Raw genomic sequence first — 27,768 nt, forward strand, 5'->3', positions numbered from 1 at the left:
AGGAGAGATTACATCCACAGGTGCGCCAGATTTAACAGTAAAGCAAAGAGAAGTCAATTCTGTAGAAGAGATTGGGAAAAATTGTTCTAGCTTAACGCTAGTGGCTGGTGAATCAACCCACATCTCCAGCTGTGGGTGACACCTGGTTTCTATGGGGAAAGAGAGATAGATTTTCTCTACTTTACCAACAAAAAAGGAAGCAAGCACATTGTAGCTGTCTTCAGAAGGCAGAGAAGAGGGTGCCACAGAAGACAGTGACATAAGAGTTTTTACAGTCTGAAAAACTCAATGCAATAAGTTATTAAAAGCTGAGATCTTCTGCGAATATTATATTTGCAGTGACTGAGCAATAAGCTGGTGGTATGTTTTTAAAGCCAGTTTATAATATGCCTTACCATTGGGGTCATAGTTTTTGCACCGAAGGCACTCGAGCCCCCCTCTTGCAATGTTTTATTACAATAAAAAGTTCATCAATAAACCACCCTGCGGAGGTCTTTTGACTCTGAGAAGCCTCTTTGAAGAGGTGGCAATCTGGTCAAGAGCCTCCCTTAGCCAGCTATCCAACTGGATACTAGCTTTGCCTATTTTGTGATCCAGGGTGAAGCTGTTATCTTCCAAAACCTGTTTGAGCCTTCCCGGAGTTCCGTTAGACCATTTACAGACCCAGATGGGGGCAGGGGTAAGAATTGCTGGTTTCCTGGCACAAAATAAATTTATGGGGATGGCCAGATGGCCAGACCACACCAATGGAATCGGCGGGCCGATTTCCTTCATTGCTATTTTTAGTAAATATGAAGTCGAGAATCAGACCCAATCTATATATGGGAGTAGATGCAAGCTGGTGAAGCCGCAAGATTCTAGATCACCCATTAGTGTTTTGGCTGTCTGGAAACTGGAATCCTCGAAATGAATATTAAAATCACCTGAAACCATCACGTTGGAATACCATAATGCAAGAGGGGATAGTGTGTCTGCTAATGAGGTAGAAAAGCTAGGCACTGGCCCCGGAGGGTGACAGATAAGAACTTATGATGCAAAAAAGTTTTGGAGAGAGTCAAAGAGAACAAGCATTTGCAATGCAATAGGTCTCGCATTATAAAAGTGTGACCAGTTTGCATTACTAATAATAATGCAACACTAGCTCTTGTCATTGTAAATGACAATGGCATTTATTTATGTGTTTGTTTTATAAAATAGATTAAAAAAGGCATTGTCATGAACAATGCCAATAGCTTAAACTTTTGCAAATGCGAAACCTATTGCATTGCAAATGCTTGTTTCAGTACTGCAGGCTTTTTTAAAGTTTTAGTCACTACTCAAAATGAAATCCATTTTATCAGTGTTGCCAGTGCTCCTTTATGTTTAATGCCATAAATGAAACACAATGTTCTAAGCAGATTGCTAAATAGCATCTCCAGCCCCGATCACAATGTCTCACTTCATGCTGGACAGTGGGCACCCTGTTTTCATGCAGCGCCAAGATGGGGTGAACTAATGCACAGACTGAGGTCTGTCAGCCTTCGAGGCTCAAAGCATTCCTTGCAACAGTCTGCTGTGTCAAGGTATTGCCATGTGTACAGCACACACTCTGCAACAGCAAGTGGTTTCAAAGTTGGGGGTGACTTCCCAAACTTTCCCGAGGTGTTCATCGTGTTTGGTGACAGCGTATTTATGCTGACAGACCCAAAACCTTTTGTGGTTGTGTGTATGTGTTGTGTGTGGTTGTGTGTGTGTGGTTGTGTGTGTGTGTGTGGTTGTGTGCATTTTTGGTTATGTGTGTGTGTGTGGTTGTGTGTGTGTGTGATTGCGTGTGGTTGTGGTTGTTTGTGTGGTTGTGTGTGCGGTTGTGGTTGTGTGTGAGTGGTTGTGTGTGTGTGGTTTTGTGTGTGTGTGGTTGTGGTTGTTTGTGTGGTTGTGGTTTTGTTGTTGTGGTTGTGTGTGTGTGGTTGTGGTTGTGTGTGTGTGTTGTGTTGTGTTTGTGGTTGTGTGTGTGGTTGTGTGTGGTTGTGTATGTGTGGTTGTGTGTGTGGTTGTGTGTGGTTGTGGTTGTGTGTGGTTGTGTGTGTGTGGTTGTGTGTGTGGTTGTGTGTGTGTGTGGTTGTGGTTGTGTGTGTGGTTGTGTGTGTGGTTATGGTTGTGTGTGTGTGTGTGGTTGTGTCTGTGTGGTTGTGTGTGTGTGGTTGTGGTTGTGAGTGGTTGTGGTTGTGTGTGGTTGTGGTTGTGCGTGGTTGTGTGTGTGTGGTTGTGGTTGTTTGCGTGGTTGTGTGTGTGACTGTGGTTGTGTATGGTTTGTGTGTGGTTGTGTGTGTGTGTGTTTGAGATTGTGTGTGTGGTTGTGTGAGTGTGTGTTGTGTGTGTGTTTGTGGCTGTGTGTGTGTGGTTGTGGTTGTGTGTGGGTCTGTGTGTGTGGTTGTGTGCGTGTGTGGTTGTGTGTGTTTGGTTGTGTATGTGTGTGGTTGTGTGTGTGTGTTGTTGTGTGCGTGTGTGTTTGTGTGTGTGGTTGTGTAGTTGTGTGTGTGTGGTTGTGTGTGTGGTTGTGTGTATGGTTGTGTGTGGTTGTGTGTGTGGTTGTGTGTGTGTTGTTGTGTTTGTGGTTGTGTGTGTGGTTGTGTGTGGTTGGGTGGTTGGGTGTGTGGCTGTGGTTGTGTGTGTGGTTGGGTGTGTGTGTGTGTTTGTGTGGTTGTGTGTGTTTGTGTGTGTGTGTGGTTGTGTGTGTTTGTGTGTGTGTGGTTGTGTGAGTGGCTGTGGTTGTGTGTGTGGTTGGGTGGTTGTGTGTGGTTGTGTGTGCATGTCGTTGTGTGGTTGTGTGTGGTTGTGATTGTGTGTGTGGTTGTGGTTGTGTGTGTGTGTGGTTGTGGTTTTGTGTGGTTGTGGTTGTGTGTGTGTGTGTGGTTGTGTGTGTATGTGTGGTTGTGTGTTTGTATAGTTGTTTGTGTGTGGTTGTGTGTGGTTGTGGTTGTGTGGTTGTGTGTGTGGTTGTGGTTGTTTGTGTGGTTGTGTGTGTGGTTGTGTGTGTGTGTGATTGTTCGTGTGTGCTTGTGTGTGTGGTTGTGTGTGTGTTGTGTGTGTGGTTGTTGTGTGTGTGTGGTTGTGTGTGTGTATTTGAGGTTGTGTGTGTCATGTGTGTGTGGTTGTGTGCATGTGTGTTGTGTGTGTGTGGTTGTGTGTGTGGTTGTGTGTGTGTGGTTGTGTGTGTGGTTGTGTGTGTGGTTGTGTGTGTTGTTGTGTGTATGGTTGTGTGTGGGATTGTGCGTGTTGTTGTGTTTGTGGTTGTGTGTGTGGTTGTGTGGTTGTGTGTGTGTGGTTGTGTGTGGTTGTGTATGTGGTTGCGTGTGTGGTTGGGTGGTTGTATGTGTGTGTCTGTGGTTGTATGTGTGTGTGTGGTTGTGTGTGTGTGTGATTGTGTGTGTTTGTGTGTGTGTTTGGTTGTGGTTGTGTGTGGTTGTGTGGTTGTGTGTGTAGCTGTGGTTGTGTGTGTGTGTGGTTGTGGTTGTGTGTGTGTGTGGTTGTGTGTGTGTGGTTGTGTTTGTGTGGTTGTGTGTGGTTTTGTGTGGATGTGGCTGTTTGTGTGGTTGTGTGTGTGGTTGTGTGTGCGTGTGGTTGTGTGTGTGGTTGTGTGCGTGTTGTTGTGTGTATGGTTGTCTGTGTGTGGTTGTGTGTGTGTGGTTGTGTGTGTTGTGTGTGTGTGTGGTTGTGTGTGTTGTGTGTGTGTGGTTGTGTGTGGTTGTGTGTGGTTGTGTGTGGTTGTGTGTGTTTGTGGTTTTGTGTAGTGTGTGGTTGTGTGTGGTTGTGTGGTTGTGTGCGTGGTTATATGTGTTGTGTTTGTGGTTGTGTGTGTGTGTGGTTGTGTGTGTGGTTGTGTGTATGTTGCTGTGTTTCTGGTTGTGTGTGTGGTTGTGTGTGGTTGTGTGTGTGGTTGTGTGTGTTGTTGTGCTTGTGGTTGTGTGTGTGGTTGGGTGGTTGTGTGTGTTTGTGTGTGTGTGGTTGTGTGTGTATGTGGTTGTGTGTGTGGTTGTGCGTGTGTTGTGTTTGTGGTTGTGTGTGTGGTTGTGTGTGTGTTTGTGTGTGTGGTTGTGTGTGTGGTTGTATGTGTGGTTGTGAGTGTGAATGTGGTTGTGTGTGTGGTTGTGTGTGTTTTGTGTTTGTAGTTGTGTGTGTGGTTGAGTGGTTGGGTGTGTGTGTGTGGTTGTGTGTGTGTGGTTGGGTGTGTGTGTGGTTGTGTGTGTGTGGTTGTGTGTGTTTGTGTGTGTGTGTGGTTGTGTGTGGTTGTGTGTCTGTGGTTGTGTGTGTGGTTGTGTGTGTGTGTGGTTGTGTGTGTGGTTGGGTGTGGTTGTGTGCATTTTTGTGTGTGTGGTTGTGTGTGTACGCTTGCATCACACCCCTGATAACCAGCTGCTGAAACTCGCTCTTGGTTCATGGTAGGAGCCTCAACCGGGTGAGTGTGCACGCCTATGATGGGGAGCATTGGCACGGAAAATATCACTGGAACAAAATACACATTGCAGCAAAGGGTGTACCACGCTAATGGGAAGGTCTCCCGTATTTATAGCATGTGAAACTAAGAATTTGGAAATGAGCACAGATTCCGGAGTAGAGGTTCAGTGACAACCCCCACCTAACATGTTTATTACTCTCCCAACACATCTCAAGTCTCCAGCTGTGTCAATACTGCAACACTCTGAATGCCGTTTGTACATTTAGAAACCAATGTTAATTCAGTTACTTATTGGCCTATTTCCCCTGATGCTTGATCATCACAGGGTGCTGACCTGCGAGAAGCCTTGTTTTTATGGCTAATAGCCAAAGTATTATGCGTGAAGGCATGACACACATCAGCTTGCACGGACATGCCAGTGTATGTGTGGATTAAAAGCATGCCAGGGGCTTAAATATACACGTTGTTATACGCCAAAACCGGCAAAAGGGTGTAGAGCACTGTGTTTGCCCATGGCGCTGCAAGTGTGGTCGACTTAGCCAATGGAGTGGTTTTTTGGGGGGTTAGGGGGTCCCTCAGAGTGTGCTCATATTTGCATCCTTCACCTTCGCACATTATTGAGGCATTAAAAAACAAGTGTAAGTAAATATGCCACGTAAAACAAGCTGATCGCAGCAAAAAGAAGTGGATGCATGCTTGTTTGCTGTCAGTTCCCCCGGGGCACAAGCAGGCAGCCACTTCTGTCAGGACAGCTAATCGCAGCGAAAATGACAGAAGTGGATGCCTGCTTGTGCCCCGAGGGGACTGACAAAAAAAAAAACGAGGGCGAGAGAGGCAGGGGAGTGAGAGTAGAGCAATATAAACAAGCGCAGGTGGTGACTTTAATTACAAACAGATGGCCCCTTTCTATAGGTCACTCCTAGAGCAGCGAATCGAGCAGAGCATCAAAGGGCTGGGTGAGAAGGGAGGGGGGAATGGAAGGAGCAGTGGAGCAGAGCGCCTAAAGTGAAAGAAAGCTAGAATCGAGCAGAGCATCAAAGGGCTGGGTGAGAAGGGAGGGGGGAATGGAAGGAGCAGTGGAGCAGAGCGGCTAAAGTGAAAGAAAGCTAGAAGGGAGGGGGGATTGGGAGCAGCTGTGCACGTGCATGTGATCGTGCACTCAAGGTTTAGGCCAGCCAAAACTGTGGGTAGCACTTTGAAATTCCCACATATAAAATGTCTCTTCGAGCCTTTGGCTCGCGAGACCTAAAAATTAGGCTTTACAGCCCTCAATTGCAAGGTCAGCGAGAATACATTTAAAAACATTTACAAAAATGATGGCAATTCCTCCCCCTCTCCGCTGTAACCTATCTTGCCTACTATTCGCGTAACCTTGTGGAATGCCCTGAAGTATATCTGGGGAGGAATCCTCATTTAGCCATGTTCCAATTAATTAGAATGCTCTGGTCTGAGATCTTCCACAAAATCATGTTTTTCGATCTTATGCTTAGCCAGCGACCTAGAGTTTTGGCTCTTATACTGACTCTCCTCTACAAGTTTTGATCCCCTATTCTAGACCTGTTAGGAACATCGGGAGGGTTAACAGGTTAAGTTTCAGATACTAGGACAAATTTCAATCCAACTATGCCAGAGTACTAAGAACACTGGTGGCGTTGTAAATGCTTGAGATGATGCCAAGGAGATAGGGTTAGGTGACGCTCCGGATGAGGCATCTGCCCCAGTGAAGCAGCAGACTGGGTTACGAACGGGGTAAAGTACCCGGTGGAAGACTTATCGGCGGATGTCCAAACAGTGTCCTGAAGGTGCACAAGAGGGGACCATAGCCCTCCTGGACACCTCAAACATGGCATACAAAAATAATGCTGCATCTGATCCTGGAGCAAGAAACGCACGGTAGAGTTGAGAACTTGACAACCCTGGAGCCAGAGCCTGAGGCATAGGTGGCAGTGCTTGGCGGAGTACAGTTGCCTCTGACAGTGTTGGATCGTTTTGTTGTGTGCAGATTTAGATTCCGTATATAGGTTTCCCGACTTATGCCCTTATATAGGTACAATTCACATTGCCCTTATTTGGACATAGAAATCCAGCCCTTATTTAGACATTGTCCATACAAACCAAATACAGGCATGGCCACCTATATCCATCCATCCACGTCACAACAAATTCTTGGAAAACCAGAGCCTTAAGCCTTTAGGAATTTCAATCAGCTTGAATATTGATTTCTCCAAGCACTCATTAAGTATGCATGAACATCTATTCCTTAGAGGTTCATTCATGACGTTCCTCTGCCCGACTTTTACGTAAATACTGGCATTCCTAGACACCTTCAAGGTATAAATATACCAGCACTTGCCCTGGCAAATTGCGGTTCCCGGAGGATTCGATCCAACCCAGACTACGCAGTTCGCCACGGCAAGTTCGGAAGGAGATCGAGTTCCAGCCTGATGCACTGACCTGACGCTGCCATCCTCCTTGCACAGAATCCAGCTCCAGTGCTCTCTGACTTCGCTTGCGGGGGTTAGACTATCGAGTCCAGAAAAGAGATTCCAACCTCTCTCATTCTCAGGTATGGAGCTGACTAGAACTTAGAGAAACTTTTGGCAGCTCTTGGCTAAACTAAAATATAGCTAGCTATACTTTAGAAATGACAACTACTTCAAACCTCGTACTGCACTTAGGTTAGGTACACTGGGGTAGAACAATTTAGAAGCATCAGATGAGTATCACATTTTAACTTTTGTTATTTATGTATGTATTTTGATTAATATATGTCATAGCTACAAACCATGCTATTGCAGTATCATTTTATCTTATTGCTAACCTCGTATATATTGTACTTTGCAGTCTGTCTTACGATTGTAGCAATTCATATCTCTTGCATGAGAAATAAGACTGTTCAATAAACCCTTTTATTGAAACGCCCGTCTCTCTATTTCTGTGCAACTCTGTAGAAACGAAGCATGCACGATTGACTGAGTGAAACTGTTATCTATTGTTTCCACGATTTTGAGACTGTTCCGATTCTAAAGGGAAACAAAGTTGTCATGTTTATGCGGTTGTCAGAGACTAATCCCTTCTTGTACTTTCGAGAAGTTTCTAGTGACCTCTGAGTTAGCTGGCACACACAAGTAATTAAGTTTAATATACTCGATAGTGACATACTGACCTTAGTCCTATGTCAAATCTATTGTGTATGTTTTTCCAATGCGCAGAGCCTATCAGGGATATAGGAACTACACTGCAGTTTCTCCTCATACTTTCTCTTCTTTAAATGTTTATGTTTCCTGAAAGTTGTAGGAGGTGCGGAAGCAGGAAATCTTGAACGAGGATGAGACCTCCTTATACTTTCTTTTGACTGGCCAGAAAGAGTACTATCTCCCTCTCTTTGATGTCCTTGGGATGCATGCTCTTGCAGGAAACACAAGAATTGCTGTTATGTTCGGACGCTCAACACCACAAGCAGATATCATGAGGATCAGTGATGGACATCAGCCCCTTGCAATCTCTGCAGGGCTTAAAGACAGATTTCTTAGGATGAGACATATCTAAATGATGGTTAAGAAGAAGAGCGTGCTCTGGATCTGTGTTGGTGGACACCTTTTATCTCCAGGGTTGTCATCTGGTGTCCTGATGCTGATGTCATAGTGGAGTCTGTGCCCTCTGCCAACGTGAAGGAGATGATTACCATATACTGATTTTGCAGGAAGAAATATTAATCAGAAATATATATATATATATATATATATATATATATATATATAAATATATATATATATATATATTCCAAGTACGTTACACCTTCGGAACTCCGAAAAGTAAACAAGCGACAAGTACACTTCACAAAATTCAATAAAGTTATAAATAAACAATATAATGTTGCCATTTCATTAACGGAACAATAATGTTTCTTCATAAATGTGGGAAACTAAAAAATAATTAAGGGGCATTTTTAATGTCTGTTCTACACTTGATTTTGCGGTAACTCTGTGGTGCACGTCGTCATAAATACGAGCAATATGCGCATCATCTATCGGTGTCACCATTTTCTATTAATCACAAATGCGACTTGAATACAATCAATTCAACAGATCATATACTCCTCTTATGTGAAGTATGCAGTGATCACGCATGCAACAACTATGTATTGTCCTTGCAATAAAGTTATAACACTTCAACAATCATTATTCTGCTGAATTTTGTGAAGTGTATTGTAACACATAATAGAAATGAGTCAGGATGTTGTCTGTTTCTATTAACTGCGACCTCTATTTTTACGCAGAGTTAGGCACAGGTTACCAAACTTGAAAAAGGCATCGCCGAAACGCGTTGTTGTGGGCACAATAAAGGATAATTGTGCTATCCTCTGGTGTGTCGCTTGTTTACTGTTCGGAGTTCCGAAGGTGTAACGCACTTGGAATAATTAACGCGGTTGTCGTCACCGCTGCTGGAACCAGCGTCGTTAGGAGGAGGAACAATTAAGCATGACGCAGCGTGTTGTAGATATATATATATATATATATATATATATATATACACACACACACAGATGACCAGATTCATTGTGAATAACCAAATACAGGTGCACATCCTTTTTGGAAAATATATGCAGGTCATATCTACATACGCTGAACTCTTAATTTCAGACTTATGTTTTTTTGAAGCCCAGACATGCCATTTGAAAGATTCCGAACATAGGAGATAGTTGAATGAAAATAACAAAGATACTCTTTGCAACACCTTTGTACCTTGGTAATATAAGATGGATAACTTCTAGGCAAATAAAATATAAGATTCAAATAAGAAATGTATGCGCCCATCAGAGCCTTTTATTGAGCTACACGTTTTTCATTAGTCATTGAAAGGCTGGAAGGAACTGTGTGCAACGTGTGTGTAAATGTATGCTGAACCTATAAAAAAATGTAACAGTAGAAATCTGGAAATGTTCCAGAGCAATAATGTAAATATTTTGACGCTGAAACTCATAAAGGCAAACATGAAATCCTTTACAAATATTTTTTCTTTTTCCAATTGTGAATAAAATATATTTCAGATTTTTTTTATGTTTGTTTAGTTGAATTATAATATACAGGTGACATCCTTCAAACCTAAAGTTCAACATTTATAAAAAAAAATATTAGTTGCAGTCTTAGTTGAGCAAACATTTTAAACTATAATTTTTTTTAAACTATGTACATTTTTGCTAACCTTGTTGAAATGCAATTCCAGATGATGTGCTGTTTTTCAGTTCTACCAAATTTGATTTCACCTTGTCAGATTTTAGGCTTGTGTGTTTTGAATATCTTTTATGTTCATCAAAAGATCCATCTAAAAGACCTGGCAATCTGTTAAAGCCAGAGTAGAAAGACATTAAGGTTTTTATACGGGCATGCAAAGTTCACTTAATAAAATTACGCAAAGTTACGCCAAATTCCGCAAAAATCGAAACCAGCATTTATCACTTATGTTGTAGTGCGAAGTTCATCCTTACATTCATTTTGGAAGCAAGGGCGCATTTTGCGATACAAAGAAGTGCACGAATAACAGATGCTCATGTTATGGTCGTTCGTTGTTACTTTGCTCCTGCGCTTACATTTTGGTACAAGGCCTAATGGCATAGTTTTGGGGACACAGCATAACAAGCATAACACAAACTTTGCGAGGCGATGCTTCTAATGGGCATTCCACCAGTTTTTTTATGGGTATAGCATTACAACTAGGACAGTTTTGGAGCTATAGAGCGAGGAATGTACAAATTAAGAAGTTAGAATATAATTCTTGCCTGTGATATTAGTTGACTGTTACTTGCATTCTTCTTAGGTTCACAAGCGGAAATGATCCTCTGCCACAGGGGTAGCCCTGGAAATGGTAAAGAGTAAATTGCACTAATAAACAAGTTACTTACCTTTGGTAATGCCTTACCTCGTAGAGACTTTATCTAGCCGTATATTCCTTACATTATATATATTCCCCAGGCATCAGACCGGATCCGTAAAATATTGAGCAGTACCTCAGTGTGCAGGTAGGTGGTGTCGTTCGGCTCTGAGTTGGCTTCATCTGCGTCAGAAGTGAAGTGCACTGTGCCTACATAGATGCCACCCCAGCATACTGATATCAGTTTCTTTTCATGACATTTCTGTGCCAGAAGCACAGAGCCATGACACTAAGGACCTACAAGGGTCATCCTATGCAGAGAAATCCATTCGCTGAATGGGAAAATGGGAGGGTCTATAAATAATCTGCAGCAAGGTAAGAGGCTCTATCAGATAAGTCGTTCATCTGAAAGAGATTTTGAGCTGCAAATTACTTGCCTTAGAATAGATACCCAAGCAATACCTTTCTGAATGTTGGTCTGTGAACAGATGTAGAGTAGGAAGTCCTGAAGGACTGAATGGGAAAAGTGCCCATCACAACAGACCTCACTGTCCAGGCAGTAGAGATGGTAAACGTGTGCAGAGATGCCTACGTTGCAGCCTGTCAGATGTTGAGGACATGAACTCTGTAAGATAATGCAGTGGTTGTAGCCTTGGCACTGGTGGAATGAACACACAAGCCCTCAGGGGATTGCTTCTTCGTCACTGCTTAGGAAATTTTAATCCAGAGCACAATCCATCTTAAGATGGGCCTCTTATGAATGGTCTTTCTTTTCTTTGCTTCGGCAAACCCAATAAAGAGTTGATCATTCACCCGATATTCCAGAATACGATTGATGTAGAACGATAAAGCTCTTTTTTGCCCTAGGCTATGGAGTCTCTCCTTCTCTTTGGAAGGATGAGGCAGAGCAAAGAACGTCAGCAGTGTGATGGCCTGGCTAACATGGAAGGGTATCATCACTTTCAGCAGGAAAGTGGCACGTGTTCTCAGAACCAGTTTGTCTGGAAAAAATGTAGTTCATGAAGGGTGCACGGAGAGTGCCTGCATCAGCAGTTATAATGTTCGGAAGGCTTAGAGAGCAGTTGTGGATAGGCTCGAAGGGTGAGCACATTAAGAAAGTCAAGACTAGGTTCAAGTCCCATTGGGGCACGACGAAGGGATTCAGCTGGAACATGTGTTGGAGCCTTTTTTTTAAACTAGTTACAGGTGACATAAACAGGGAGGGCTGGTCTGGCAAATGCAGCTTGCCTGCTTGCCAGCATTCATTTTTAGGTCTCGCATAGGCAGCGCATGCGCTGCCTCTATGAGGCATTAAGTAATTAGCATTACGATTTAAACTCCACCCATTGTATTTCTCTTTGCCTCCTCACTAACCATTGGTGAAATCTGGCATTGCTCTTCCGAACGTGCTCTCTGTTGGCTGGTAGTCCATCACGTCATTTCCGTTCTCTTTCGTTTTTGGCGGAAGCAGCATCGATCAACTACTGTGAACTTGCGCTGCAGGACGGCATCTTTGAATGTAGGCACTACTTTGTTTTTTTTTCCATGGGGCCTGGTTCGCGCCCCTCGCTCCTCGTCATTCTGTAGGCTGAGGTCTTCCAGCCTGTACAGGAAGCCGCGCCGGCTCTGCTGCTCCAGCCACCTACTCTTGTACTTCTTGTTTTAAACATGCACCTTTTAATGTCTTATATTTTTAATATTTAAATAGCATGGCGCGCTTTATCTTTAGCGGCTGTACCGCTTCCATTCTTTAATTAGCTTGCCTGCGCTTCCTCCTCACTGCCGTCCCACCCCTGGATGTGAGCTAATCTTCCCTCATTACAACAACATGGCGTGGGGCTCCATGCATAATATTTCAGCTGGCAATTGTTTGATTTGTTGCTTTATTGTTACTTTCCACTTCTCCGCCTTTCCTCTGATCGCGGTGCAATCTGGGAGTGTGAGCTCTTTACGCACGGCTCCTTGCTGGCGGCTGCATCTTGCCTGCTCTGTGTTTGCCCCTTCTCTGCAGGACTCGGCGCGTGGACGACATGGGGTGGAAGAAGAACCAGCTCAGTCCTCGGTTCTGGTATCCTTTGTTCGGTGCACGCGGCAGTAGGGGATCACGCGGGGTTTTGCTGTTCTCAGACGACTTAAGAGTCCTGGAGCAGGCTGCGGCCTTCGTGTGTTTTATGTGGTTCTTGGATGTAAGGCATGAGGAGAAGTCTTGCTGGGTGAAAGAAGTGGGATCAGATTCAGGTGTTGGACAGAGGAAAGTTATTTTCTGTGCGAGTAGTGCATGTGGTGCTGCTGTACATAGTGCACGTAGCTTAGTGATTATTAAGACTTGTTTTTTGTTGTACCCAGTATTGATAGTTGATAAATCTGCACTTTCTCCTAACCCTTTTCAGGGAATTGCATTTGTTTTCATACTTTCGGGGCTCTTATAATAGCGAGCGTCATATTGATTGTTTATTTTCCTTGTCTTTCTTGCTTTACTCACAGAGGTGTTTGCAAACATCATGCAGCATGTCTGGCTTTTTTCCTAATATTATTTTGTTTTTATATTGTCAGCGAACTTCTTATTGAGTGATATTTCTTTCCGAAGTTAGCGCACACTATTGGCATACGTTTAATCAAAGGCCATAAAACTCTGTTTTATGGGTGTTTTTTAAAACAGACCATTAATTGTTGATGGGTTCTGTTTCATGTTTGTGGACACAGAAGTATGTATTATGTTTGAACACAACCTAACTTGTGGCATGTGTGTGTGTGTGTGTGTTTGTGTGTGGTGAGCATGAGGGCGGGGCTGCCAGAGTGTGGGATTCACTCCCAACATCTTTGTTTGATGTTTTTGGTTTGCATATGAGTAAATTGATATTACTGAATCTATCATAACTTGTGACCTGTAGGTGTCAGTTGGGCCCCCAGGGCCTAGGGGCTGCCCTACATTTACTTTTTGTGTTTTATTTATTGTTATTAACCCACAGCAACTTGACTGCTGTGTGTGTTTATGTGGCAGATATGAAGTTGGGACTGCCACGGCATGTGATTCTCCCACACCCAACTTCCTTGATATGTTTTGTTGGATGTTCAAGAACCCTATACTACAGCATGCTTGTGTTTTTTTACCCCATCATAGCCTGTGGCATGTATGTGTCTGAGGTAGGTGGGACAGTTGGGCCCACCGCTGTGTAAACTTCGCCCACACCAACTTTGTCAATATGGTTTATGTTAGTCACATTGTAGTATACTTTATTTTTGGACTGAATATAACTTGTGTCTTGTATGGGTTTTGTGTAGGTGTGATAGTTGGGCCTGCCTAGGTGTTGGATTCGTCAATTCTAAGTTGTGCTGTGTTTGATGCTTGCAAACATTGGAGTATATTAATTGTCCAACAACCATGACTTGTGGCATATATGTGTGTTTTGGCGGTGTGTGATTTCGGCCAACCAGGGCATGGGCATTCTGTCTCGTTTTGATTGTTTTGTTTACAAACAGCGATGTTTGCAAACGTTTTCAATAAGTAACAAAGCAACGTGTATACAGCATCCCCAACTTCTGTTGGAAGAGAAGGATTGTCTTCTGTTTGCAAAAGTTTTTGGCCATACTGCGTGCACCCTGGACACAAGGTTTTTGCTTACAAAGCAAGCAAATTAATATTCACTAAGCCAAGGAAAGGCATTTTTACACAGGATTTTGGGTTCAGCGATTTCCATTTGACTCGGAAATGTCACTAGATTTAAGATTCCCTTTTGACTTGTAACCTCTTCGACCAATTTGTAAATCTGACAGTTTGAATTTTGGATGGTGACTTCTCCAAAGTCTGGTTCACATTGGTCAAGTGGGACCAAAGGTATTTAGGGTTGTCAGACTCAACTTGGGGTGCTACTGGAACAAGCATTTACAATGCAGTAGGTCTCGCATTTGAGAGAATTTGAGCCACTGGAGTTGTAAATGACAATGCATTTTATTTACGTATTTGTTTTGAAAACCTAAATAAAAGGTATTGTCCTTTACAATGCCAATAGCTTAAACACGTGCAAATTCAAGACTTATTGCATTGCAAATGCTTGTTCAAGATTGCCTCTTCATCCTGGTAAGTTTGTAAAAGCGCCCAACACGTTTCAAGGCATTTTGCCTCTTCATCAGGGGCTTGGCTTCTTGTTACACAGGCGCAGTGACGTCTCCTTTTATGCACGCAATTGATTCATAGATGGCCCCCCATGGGCCGCGCTAAGGGCCATATGTAGGTAGCTAAATACTGGTCGGTAACGGCCGAAATTCGGTAAATATCCCGTTACCGACCGGTATTTAGTCAAGTGAGATGTAGGAGGCCAAAAACCAGTTTTCGGTAAATATGAATCGGTAAATACCGATTCATAATTACCGAATTCTAAAATACCGATTCATATTTACCGAATACATATTTATCGGTAAATAAGAAGTGGTAAAAAGAGAAAAGACATGTAGGTAAATTCGGTAATTAAGAAATCCATGAAATTCGGTAATTAAGAGTCGGTAATTAACACAGATTGAAAGCAGGTGGTAAGCATCAACAGTGCATATAAGCAATCCCAAAATGCAACAGCATGGACAACATGGCCGCTCTGTATGTCATTGCAAGGCGCCTACGTCTACAGGCAGCAGGTCTGAGGATTTGGAGACGGGAGGAACGCATTTACAGACAGCGCATCACACTCTTTCAACAGACTGAGGCTGAGATACATGAAAGGTACAGGCTACACCCCCAAACCATCATGGACCTCATAAGGGACCTGCACCCACTCCTGGACCAGCCAACAAGAAGGGCGCATGCCATACCACCACATGTGCAGGTGCTCTGCAGCCTACATCTACTCGCATCTGGCAGTTACCAGGGGGTGATAGCTGCGGTGGGCGGTGTATCCCAGAGTTGCCTGTCCCGTTTCTTCAGGAAGTTCCTGGATGCCATGATGCAGAGAATGCACCACTACATCAGCTTCCCAAACACACAGGCTGAACTGCAGAAAACCAAAACAGACTTTTATCACATGGCACAGTTGCCCCATGTCATAGGCTGTATTGATGGCACACACATTCCAATCTGCCCACCAGCTGACACTGAGCACATCTACAGGAACAGAAAGTCCACCCACTCCATAAATGTGCAGGTGATCTGCGATGCAGGGAACATCATCACTGATATCGTAGCTAAGTTTCCTGGGAGCACCCACGACTCCTTCATCTTCCAGAACAGTGGGATCTACACATGACTGCTTGCCGGAGAATTTGGAGAAGGATACCTGCTAGGTAAGTAACAGTGACGCTCCATTCTACTAAGTGCAAATCATCGTGTATTGAGGCATGTGACTGATGGTTCTCTCATACTCACCTAGGCGACAGTGCATATGCCGTGCGGTCATTCATCCTCACTCCCTACCTACACCCATCAACCCAGAGTGAGAGACGATATAACGTGGCACACAAATCTACACGCAACGTGGTGGAGTGCACGTTTGGACTATTGAAAAGCAGGTTCCGCTGCCTCCACAAAAGTGGAGGCGCACGCCAGTACACACCCATCATCTGTTGCAAGATCATTGCCACTTGTGCAATGCTGCACAACCTTGCCACGAAGAGAGGTACAGAGGTGGAACTAACAGATTTTGAGGACAATGAGGATGAGTCAGGACAGCCAGAGGCCAACGCAGCTGGAGTGCCAACAGCAACAGATGGGAGAGAGAGACGGGCAGAGATCACATGCAACTATTTCTGAGTAAGTAAGGGGACACAGCCAGTTGTTGGATGTCATGACGTAGTTTAATAATGCGGCACTACGCCACAACACCAAGAAAATGCCATTCTGGCAACATTGTGTAATGACTACTAGCAAGTCCAGGGTTACGTCACCCAATTGTCTTAGGCTATGCCGTGCAGCATTACTGTTTGCGGCCACGCGCTACAGTGTGGGATGCCACGGATTGTGCCTCCTCGCTAGTGGCAGCCCCATGCCGCCTGCTGCTCCTGCGTGTATCTGGGACCGGGGGGGTTATGCTGCTCCTGCTGCTGGTTTCGATGCTTTCCGCAGCATCCCCAGCACCAGTTGTGGCCGCCTGGCCTGTCAATAGCACTTCCAGTGCACTGGTGACCTGCACCATCCCCCTAGAAACGTCGCTGCTGCAGTGTGTCAGGCCCTCCTGCATAGCCACAGAGCGCCTGCAGAGCAGTGAAGTGGCAGTTGCCAGCCGGTTGAGTGCCCTCGTATGACTGTCTCTCCTCTGCCGTTCCCGGCGCCGTGCAGCTCTGTCTGCATCATACTTGCTGCACAACAGCTTGACGGACTGGGACATGTCCCGCATGCCCGCAGACATCTCACTCATCCCCACCGCCATAGCGCTGATGCCCCTGTCCATGTTGTCAAATGTAGCTTTCAGTCCCCGCATTTGGCGCTGAACTGACATCACTGCCTTTGTTTGTAGGCGCTGTATTTTCAACATGTTGCCCTCGAGCCCCGAGGACACCCCATGGCTCTCATCGTGTGCTGGTGGACTCTGCACCCGAGACCTGCGGCACCGTCTGGCACCTGTGTGTGCTCCCTCTGAGGTGGAGGGCACAGTGGCATGGCTCCCATCCTGGGGCACAGTGGTTGGCTCCGGGCCCCTGCTGTCGTCAGATGAGGACTCTAACACTCGCAACCTGGCAGCAGCACGCCCCCTCGACCTCACCAATGCAGGCGGTGATGTGGCCGGTGACTCAAGCATGAGTGGTGATGCTGGCTGTGGTGCTGATTCTGGCTGTGGTGGTGATGCTGGCTGTGGTAGTGGTGATGCTGGCTGTGGCAATGATCTCTGGGCAGAACTTGTGCTGGCCAGCCCTGAACTGTCTTGCCGGTGTGCCCTCTCTCCTGTTGCATGTGCAGTCCTGCGCGATGTTTCATCTGTGGACAGAAATGCAACATCAGCTCAGTGTACCTGAAGCCCTGCATTGCAAGCATCACAATAAATTTCTGTAACACTCTCACATTGTCCTCTGCCTGCTTTTCGCTAATGTGTGTACCATGCCTTGTTGTTCTGTGCTATTCAGTTCATGGTTGGGGTTTCCCAGACTACATCTCCCATAATGCATTGCCAGTCTGCACTAACACATGGACTGAAGTGGGATACTCATTTCACAATTGGGGATGTGGGAGAGGGGTAGGGGGGTCAACATTGCTGTGCATGCGTCTTACCTTGTTGGGTGGCGGCTCTGGCAGAGCTGTCGGCATCCCCAAGCCCCACGACACTCTCCGGCTCTATTGTGGACTCCACCAGCTCCTCCAGTTCGGTAAGGGCAGGTGCCCTGTTCCTTCCACCTCCTGTCCGGCTGGCCTCCTTCTGCAGTTCCCCCATCTTCCTCTTCGTGACGATCCTCAGGTCGTACCAGCGCTTTTTAAGTACCTCAATGTCCCTGGGGGTCACTCCAACAGCATTGACCTGCGCCTGGATTCCCAGCCATATATTCCGCTTCTCCGACTCAGGCACTTGCAGGGACTGCCTCCCAAACAGCTTCTGGTGCTGCTTCACCACCTTTCCCCTCCATCTCTCTGTGTCTCCTGGCTGGACATTGTGAGTTTGAGCTGCACAATCAGGCACTGGCTCCCTGCCTTTCCTCTGCACTCCCAGCCTCTCCAGAGTCTGTTGATTGTGTGCACCTGCCTGGGTGTGGCCACTTCCTGGTTGGGTGGGGTTTGGTTGCACAGGATTGGCTGTTTCATCCAGTCATGTGTTTTTGTTTTTCCGATTCGGTAACTACCGATTCGGTATTTACCGATTCGGTAAATACCACCTCGGAATTTACCGAATCGGTAAATACCACCTCGGTATTTACCGATTCGGTAAATTCCGATTCTTGAATACCGATTGTTACCGATTCGGTAATTATTACCGAATGATTACCTACATATAACTTACCGATTCATAAATACCAATTCGGTAAAATTCGGTATTTATGAATCGGTAAAATATATTTACCTACATATGGCCCTAAGTGCGCTCTCCATACAGGCTGCGTGCTGGGACATGTGGTCCTAGGAGAAAAAACAAACAGTCCCTAAGTGGGTTTATAGCGCAATTGTTTGTTTAAAAGCATATTTATTGTTCATTAGTAGGACACCAGAGGTAAAGGCAATCTTCCTTTTACTTTCGGCTTACTGTGCATTAATTGAATCCAAACATAGTTTCGAGCTCCAGCCTCTGTGTGTTTCCAGATGGTGCTCCCCTCCACGGCAGAGCTACCAGGCAGTAATTTTCTCACCAAACACCCAGCTGTGAGGGGGCACACGATCAGCTTGCCTGCTTGCCAGCATTATTTCAAGATTGCCCCTTCATCCCGGTAAGTTTGTAAAAGCGCCCAACACGTTTCAAGGCATTTTGCCTCTTCATCAGGGGCTTGGCTTCTTGTTACACAGGCGCAGTGACGTCTCCTTTTATGCACGCAATTGATTCATAGATGGCCCCCCATGGGCCGCGCTAAGTGCGCTCTCCATACAGGCTGCATGCTGGGGCATGTGGTCCTAGGAGAAAAACAAAACATGAAGCAACATACCCACTCAGGGGAAAGGTGAAACTCGCTTATGGACTACATGTTCCAGACTGCTTTCAATTATTTGCATGAACGAGCAAGGCCCACTAGGGGGCCGTAAAGTAAATAAATATGACGAAAACAAACATAGCAAGTGCATGTTGCCTGTGTTTTCCTGCCCAGAAGAAGAAGTGCCATACTTTGAAACGCGTAGGCATATTCGAGGATTGGGGAGAAGTGACGCCGGAGGGCGGGTGAGCTGTTGTGTGCCCTCTAAATCCGCTTTTGGGCATTTGTTGGACTAAATATATACATATATATATATATGTCCACAGAAAAAGGCGCGCTCCTTCCAGCAGCGTCAAACGGGCCACACCAACAGTGCTTGTAAATAGTTCTTTATTCCAAGAAAAAACCAAACAGGCATTACGCGTTTCGAGTCTAACGACTCTTAATCATAGGCCAATCGCCACAATGACGATGGGTTCGTTAGCTTTTCAAACGTAGCTTGTGAGACATTGAGAAAGGACAATTATTCCAGTTTAAAGGGACAGTTCATTTCTTGAGTATTCATTCAAGGTTTCATCAATTAACTTGATATTTTGCGCAGCGAAGGCCAGTACAGTCACTCCAATATTCTCCAGGTTAATCCTTTAAACCTTAAGTGGCATTTATTCTCTGTTTATCTTCGTTGCTCATTTCATTTCGTTATTCATTATGTATATATGTATATATAACCTACTGGCGGTCGCCAGTAGGTAGTTATAGTTAGGACCTATTATCCATAGGAAATCCGCAACAGTCTATTTGGAATAACTTTGGCGCCAGTTGACAAATCTTCGCAAAATTTTCAAAACTCGTGGCCTGCTCTGGTCCGCTCCTATCCTGAAAGTCTCGGGGTGATTCGTCAAGTGGGGGCCGAGAAAAAAGGAGGGTCCCAAAATGTGTTTTCCCCATGAAATTTTCCATAGGGACCGTTAGTCACAGCTACAGCCCGAACTGCTGAACGGAATTGCACCAAATTTGGCAGAAAGGTAGATCATGGTTCAGAGTCGTGCCTTTTGCTTAAATGGTGTAAATCCGTTCAGTAGTTCCTGAGAAAATCAAAATCAAAATCACATATATATCTATGGACGCGCCGGATCCGCGCACCCTACCGTGCACAAGCTGTATTCTAATTGGCTGTCAACACTCCAAATCAGGAAGTGTTGGCAGCCATCTAGAACCGAGGCACAAGAAACCGAATAAAAAAAACACACAAAACGCGAAAAGGGGGCAGGGTAGAAACACCCTGACCCCCTAGGCCTGCTCAGGGGGTCCCACAAGGACCCACAAGGCCTCATTTTTTGTAAAAAATCGGCAAAATCCGCACTGGGTGCGCAGATCCTGGCGATCCCAAAAAAAAACGAAGCACGGGTTTCTGCGCTTCAAAGCCAATTAGCCCCCGGGGGTGCCGAATCCCGGGGGCATGATACAAATAAATTGTGGGGGGGGCCCAATACCCCGGGGCTTCATAGTTTAATGTGGGGGGGCCTCTAAGGCCCCCCCCGAGCCCCGGGGACCGCCACCCCCCTGGGCTCAGCCTATTATCATTGTGGGGGGGACACAGCCCCCCTGCAGCCCCGGGGACCGCCACACCCCGGGGCTTTTTAAAAATAAATAAATACCCCGTCCCCAAAATGTAAATTTTTTATAAAAAATAAAATAAAAAGAGGCCGGCCCCGTGGGATGGGGTCCCCGGGGCCATAAATGGCCTAAGGAGGGGGGGCAAGGCAGCCCCCCTCCTATATGCAAAATTATTTTTTGAAAAGGGCCATGCCCTGGGGGATGGGTTCCCCGGGGCCGATTATGGCCTTGAGAGGGGGGCCTCGCGGCCCCCTTCCCGAAGTTTTTATTTAAAAAAAAAAAAATTAGGGGGCAGGCCCTGGTGGATGGGGTCCCCCGGCCAAAATATTAGGAAAAGAAGGGGGGCCACAAAGCCCCCCTACTTAAACAAAAAAAGAAAGAAAAAGAGCGGCATTGCGCCGAAGGCCACGCCCCCTTCTTGTAGCACTCTGCAAACGCGCCCCCTGGCGCGTTTGCAGAGGGGAAACGAATTCCCCTTGAATACTTGGGGTCTCTGGGGGCCAACAAGCCCACCAGAAACCTCCAGTATGCGCCAGGGGGCTGCGTTGCAGAGGTGGTCTGAGGCCACGCCCCTTTTCACACCTCTCTGCAACGCAGCACTGTGGCATTTACTGGAGGGAGCTGGTGGGCTAGTTGCACCCCAGGGGTCCTCAGTATTCAAGGGGAGTTAATCCCCCAACATAAAACGCGACACAGGGCGCGTTTGCACAGTGGTGAAGGGAGGGGGTGGGGCCTGAGTTCACATGTGTGCAAACACATCCTGTGGCGCGGTTTAAGTTGGGGAATTAATTCCTTGTCAATCCTGAGGGTCCCTGGGGGCCAACTAGCCCACCAGGTACCTCCAGTAAGGGCCACGGTGCTGCGTTGCAGAGTGTTGTAAAAAGGGGCGTGACCTCTGAACACCTCTCTGCAACGCAGACCCCTGGCGCATACTGGAGGTACCTGGTGGGCTAGTTGGCCCCCAGGGACCCACAGGATTGAGGAGGAATTAATTCCCTAACTTAAAACACGCCACAGGGAGTGTTTGCAGACATGTCACCTCAGCCCACGCCCCCTTCCTTCACCACTGTGCCAACACGCCCTGTGGCACGTTTTAAGTTGGGGAATTAATTCTCTTTCAATACTGAGGGTTACTGAGGATCCCTGAGGGCCACATAGCCCAACAGGTATCTCCAGTATGCGCCAGGGAGCTGTGTTGCAGACAGGTGTTCAGAGGCCACGCCCCTTTTTACACCTCTCTGCAATGCAGCTCTGTGGCGCTTACTGGATGTACCTAGTGGGCTAGTTGGACTCTAGGGACCCTCAGGATTGAAGGGGAATAATTTCCCCAACTTAAAACGCGCCACAGGGCGTGTTTGCACAGTGGTGAAGGGAGGGGATGGTGTAGGAAAGTGGCTCTATATATACTGGACCGAAGTAAAATCAGCCGAACTACGAATTCTGATTTACTCACCTGTTGTCAGGAGAGACCTCAGTGCTGCATCTTTGAGCCCAGTACTGATCCTGAAAAGTAATTCTAACTGTACTTACCAGTAACTTGAATTTCCTTCCATAGGTTAACATTGATTTGTTTCACTTGGAAATTCTTCTAAGTGTGGAGTTTTGGAACTTTAAAATATTCCTCTAAAATCAGCCGAGCTACGAATTCCGATTTACTCACCTGTTATAAGGAGAGACATCAGTTCTGCATCTTTGAGCCCAGTACTGATCCTGAAAGGAAATTCTAACAGTACTTACCAGTAACTTGAATTTCCTTCCGTAGGCTAACATTGACTGGTTTCACTTGGAAATTCTTCTAAGTGTGGAGTTTTGGAACTTTAAAATATTCACCTAAAATCATCCGAACAACGAATTCCGATTTACTCACCTGTATCAGGAGAGAACCCACTGCTGCGTCTTTTAGCCCAGCACTGACCCTGAAAAGTAATTCTAACCGTACTTACCAGTAACTTGTATTTCCTTCCATAGGAATCCATTGTCTGGTTTTCGTCAGGAAAGTTTCTAAGTGTCGATTTACACAAACTACAAATATTCCTTAAAAATCACCTGTATGACTTAAACGCATTCTTTCAACTGTTTACAGGAGATGCACCAGTGCTGGATCCAGGATCCACCACTGAGTAAGAAACAGTAACGATAACACTACTTACCTGCTAAGTGAATTTCCTCCCATAGGATAACATTGGTGATTCTATGTGAAAAAGTTTCTAAGTGTCAACTTTTAAAATACAGTAATATTCCTTAAAAATCACTAGTGTAACCAAAACGCTTTTACTCAACTGTTTACAGGAGATGTCCCAGGACTGAATCTAGGATCCAGTCCTGTGGTTAGAAAAGTAATCCATAAAGTAACTAATTGCATTTAACTAGAAATTCCCATTGAGCTCAATGTTGCATTGGGTTTGAAATTGTGTTGCCCATTGGAACAACTGTAACTAATGTACTTAAAAGTCTATTGCCTATTTGCAAAGTATTTAAACTAAAGTAATTCATTCTGAGAAAGTATATTTTGTAATGTAATGTATAATGTTATTATAATGTAATTTAAAAAATAAAATATCTAAAAATAAACAAAAAATGTAGTAAATCAGTATCAAAAAAAATAAATATAACAATTAATACATTTAGAAATTGTCATTTACAGAACCTTTGAAATTCACTGAAAAAAACATAGGTTTCAGACATGTTATAGCTAGGAATTAGCATTTAAAAAACCTTAGAAATTCACTGAAAAAACCATAGGTTTCAGGGGCGTTATAGATAGCTGGACATTTCGCTCGTACAAAACCATTGAAATTCCCCCATTATAGTTAGTTCAGCTAACTAGAACGTGTGCGCCACATATTACATCACTCATGACATGGTCAGTGACATCACTGATGACATCACTGATGACATCACTGATGACATCTCAAATGACATCTCAAATGACATCACTGATGACATCATCCTTGTGATAGAGTGGCAGACCTCCTCTCACCCTAATATAACCTTTGATACACACACTCAAAAATAGAAACTAACATTTTCTAAACAATGGTCATACCAATACCAGTTACAACAACCTACTCAGTAATTCTAAGATCTACATACACATCCACTCATGCACCAACAGTCCTATATAGTCACTCATACATGTACTCACTCATCATATGTACTCATACACCTATACATCCTGTTACACACCGCCACTCATCCATAGAGTTACTCGCACACATAGTCACTCATGCTAATAAAGAATCAAACATCCATTTACTTGCATATAGAGTTATACACACACACCAGCACACTTACTTCTACAGAAAGTTACACATACTTACTCTTTTATAAATAACTCAAAGAAACACATACGTATTCATACAGGAACTCTTCCAATCTCTCACTCTCACATATACTCACTTATATACAGCAATACTCACATATACTATTTTAAAACATATGTAATTACTTATAAAGACACTATTGAGACAGTCATTCACTCACTAACACACCCATACACACACTCATCCACCCATACTGTCTTCAACACATACAAACAGTGACACACTCATTCATGCATCTATGCGCTAAGTAATACCCTCCACTGAACCATACAGACACTCAGACACTCATATTGATACTCAAAAAACCAAGTAATAACCCATATACACACTCATGTAGCTACTCGCCAACGCATGCAGTCACTTATACACAAAGTGAGAGACTGATACAGATATTTACATATTTAAACATTACTCGGTAACCCATGTATTCACTAAGATACACTTAATCAGTCTGTTATACAATCAATTTTACAAAATAAAAAATCATCCATTTGGACACTTATATACCCATTTATTCTTCCATAGACCTTGAGATCTACATATATAAAAAATATTTAATTTTCAGAAAGACACACATTCACTGCATGATGTCATCAGTGATGTCATCAGTGATGTCATTTGAGATGTCATCAGTGATGTCATGAGTGATGTCACTGACCATGTCATGAGTGATGTAATATGTGACGTCATCAGCAGTGCATTGTGGGCGCGCGAGTTATAGTTAGCTGAACTAACTATTACGGGGGAATTTCAGTGGTTTTTTACGAGTGAAATGTCCAGCTAACTATAACGCCCCTGAAACCTATGATTTTTTCAGTGAATTTCTAAGGTTTTTTAAATGCTAATTCCTAACTATAACATGTCTGAAACCTATGGTTTTTTCAGTGAATATATATATATATATATACACACATACATACATTTATTGTCTATATTTAGATCGACAGTATTTTTGATATAGTTGTTTAGGTGTGGTTTCATTTTTTATACTATGTACTCTATATTGGGGATTTCGAAGTTTTTGTTGTTATGCTTTTCTAGATTTTTTATGTCAAGACTATTGTAGTCGATATTATTGTATTTTTAGTGTATAGAAAGTTGATATTGGTGTTTTCAATATTCTTGCAGCAATTTTTTTCTGATTGATATTGTCATAGACACTGACAGACCAATTGCCCTTTGCTGTATGCAGTGGTTGGCAGAAGCAAAATATGAATTACACTACAATAGACCAGTGAATAAAGATGACTGACTGCAAATCCTTCTACCTATGTATGTATATTTATGTACATTTAAAGAGTTTTTACTATGGTCAGACGTAAAGAAGGAAATTGGTAATCACCAAGAAGGGGAAGGGGTGGAAATATTTAATGTGGTCCAGCACACATCCTTCTCAGAGAGCAATTCATAAATTAGAATTGAATGCAAAAACCTGTGTGTGAAATCTTATAATAAATATAATTCAAGAAAAAAGTGTAATGCAAACGTGAAAATTATAGATTTAATGATTTCCATGCTAATTCATGTACAATTTGGTCAATTTGTAGGACCCCTTAAGAAGCACTCGGAGCTGCTGGCCCACAAACCAGTTTGGTGCGGAGGGAGCATGGTGGAATTCCTATTCTGCTTCTGAGATCTCTGGCGATCTTTTAATTATTAATTATTATAAGATTGCACAGACATATTTTTTCATTCAAATTGAATTCAGAATATTAGGGGTTTCTTGCTGCCTTTGGTCCTGAAGAAATGCCTTGGACTCTCCGGTCAAATATGGCATGAAACATGTTGACTCCATGTTGAAACTTAAGGCGTATCACTACTGCTATGGCTACACGACTTGCTTTTAAACTTGGCACAGACACTCACCGGGAATACATTTTAGCCCTAAAGAGAGAGTCCATAGCCAGTGTTATCCTCACCCTCTACCACCCCCCTCTTTGAACCACACTCAAGGGCAGCTACCTGTGGTTTGGCAAATACCAGGCCAATTCCGAGAGAAAATATCTCAATTAAAAAGCCCCACTTGTTGGGTGATTGCTGGGTATTACAGTGTCCACCTAGCGAGGAGCTAGCTGGATGATGAAGCATGTCACATACATGAGTGAGGACTATTGCATCCATATAACTGAACTCGCTATGATAAACGAGAGACATTGGCTGCACCATTTCGACTCTGGATATGGTGAGTAGGTGGACCAGCACACCTGGACTATTCATGGTAAACACAGAGAATCCTTTTACAGCAGCGGCGACTTCCAGGTATAAAGCCTATTCTAGTACCATTTTTTCAACAAGCACTGGTAAAGACATTAAGTCTCACATTTTCGCGGTCTTTGCCAATGCTGTTTAACATTGGCAGAAATACATAAATGGTTATTATCAATGCTGAACAGTGCAATGATGTTCTTTTTCGTGTCTGAGCTGCTAAAAACAAACTAAGCAAACTCTGTCTGTCTATGGGAATGGACTTATTGCCCAAAGAATAGGCTCTTCCCCTAAGGGCTCTCCCATCACGGCAGGCAAACAGTCCAATGAATGGATAGCATGTGTTCTGTTTATGAGACACAGAAGTGACAAAGTATTAGTTACTTTGTTGTGTCTTTGTGCTGATAATTCTGGCAGTAGTAAAGACGATAACTCTCTGTCTATTTATCCATCTATCCATCTCTCCATTCAGCCATGTCCCTTTAGTAATCACAATATGTTTCAGCTGGGACATATTCCTGCCATCATTGCAATTAATGGAAATACATTCCTCTTTCAAAGTTCCATTGGGTCCTGATTTGAATATATTTAAATGAAAATGTCAGAAATAATCGGAATATTTGAAAGTTTTAATTAATTAATTGGAAATATATTGTACATTCATTTAATAAAAGTAGTACTTTAATTTGAAAAACATATTTTGGAACTTGATATTTAAATATTTGATAGAAAGATATATCTGATGAACATGCTAATTATATTTTTTTACAAGTTTAAATTAAGCGTTGTTTTTAACATAGTAGTAGATTCAGTTTATATGTAAATAGAATTTCTTTCTAGTTCAGTGAGTCGTGGTTCAATACATAGTGGTTGGGATTTGGTTGTTGTTTAGCCTTCGTGGTTTAGGCACTAGTGATTTCGGAGGTAGTTGTTTAATCATACAACAGGAAACGGCCTGAACAACGACTTTTAAACAACGGGTGGCCTTAACAATGACTCATATACAAAGACCTGGGACTGAACCACGACCTCATTAACTCCTTCAGTGCCCATGACGAGATGGTCTCGTCATGGAGCGCGGTTGCGCTGTGCCCATGACGAGACTATCTCGTCATGAACCCCGCCGCTAATGAAAGGGCCGGCACAGGGCGGGGAAAGGGCGGGGCACTCAAGGGGTTAACAACTACTTCATTAATTAACGAGTTGCCTTAACAACGATTCCGACCTTTAAACACGAAAAATGTTTTCATTAATTAGTACACTTCGAATGTAAACTATTATTAATAAACATCTAATGATCGTTTTTAGGTCTCGCTGAGGCAGCGCATGCGCTGCGAGACATTTAGTGTATGGGTTTTCAAAGTGCTGCCACAGGCTTTCGGTGGCCTAAAGCTTGCGTGCACGTGAGCGTGCACGCGCGCAGCCACCATCTGCCTTTCTGTCATGGCTCATTAAGCCTTCCAGCGTGTGAATCATGCTCCTCCACCCCCTTGCTGTCTGCTCTCACTACCCCCTCCCTTCTCCCCCTCCCTCCTCGTTAGCTTGTTCTTGGTTGTTTTACTATAAGTTCACGTCCGCACTGAAATCTGTTATCCTGTTTTGTGCTATCATCTTATGCCTTTTTTCACTCTGACCTCAAGGTGTGTCTCAAGGGGCCGCAGTCTAGCCACCTATCTTTATTTCCTACACCAGTCACTGTGCATCGCGGCGTCTTTTCCTTGAAGGGGATATTATTTCTTGGAAACCAAATCCCCTGCTCGCAATTGTTCCTCTGTGGCGCGTGGCGCT

At 44.1% G+C, this 27,768-nt stretch overlaps 1 protein-coding gene across 1 annotated transcript in view; it reads right to left on the reverse strand.

The window, feature by feature from the left end:
- Positions 1–27,768, reverse strand: part of SYCP2 (synaptonemal complex protein 2) — a 4,998,961-nt gene that overhangs the window by 2,684,632 nt on the left and 2,286,561 nt on the right. Inside the window, exon 23 of the mRNA XM_085615168.1 lies at positions 9,641–9,777. Coding sequence (XP_085471294.1) covers positions 9,641–9,777 — 137 coding nt within the window. The remainder of the gene's footprint in view (positions 1–9,640; positions 9,778–27,768) is intronic.

Source organism: Triturus cristatus, chromosome 7 (assembly GCF_964204655.1).
Source record: "Triturus cristatus chromosome 7, aTriCri1.1, whole genome shotgun sequence".
Taxonomy (NCBI): domain Eukaryota; kingdom Metazoa; phylum Chordata; class Amphibia; order Caudata; family Salamandridae; genus Triturus; species Triturus cristatus.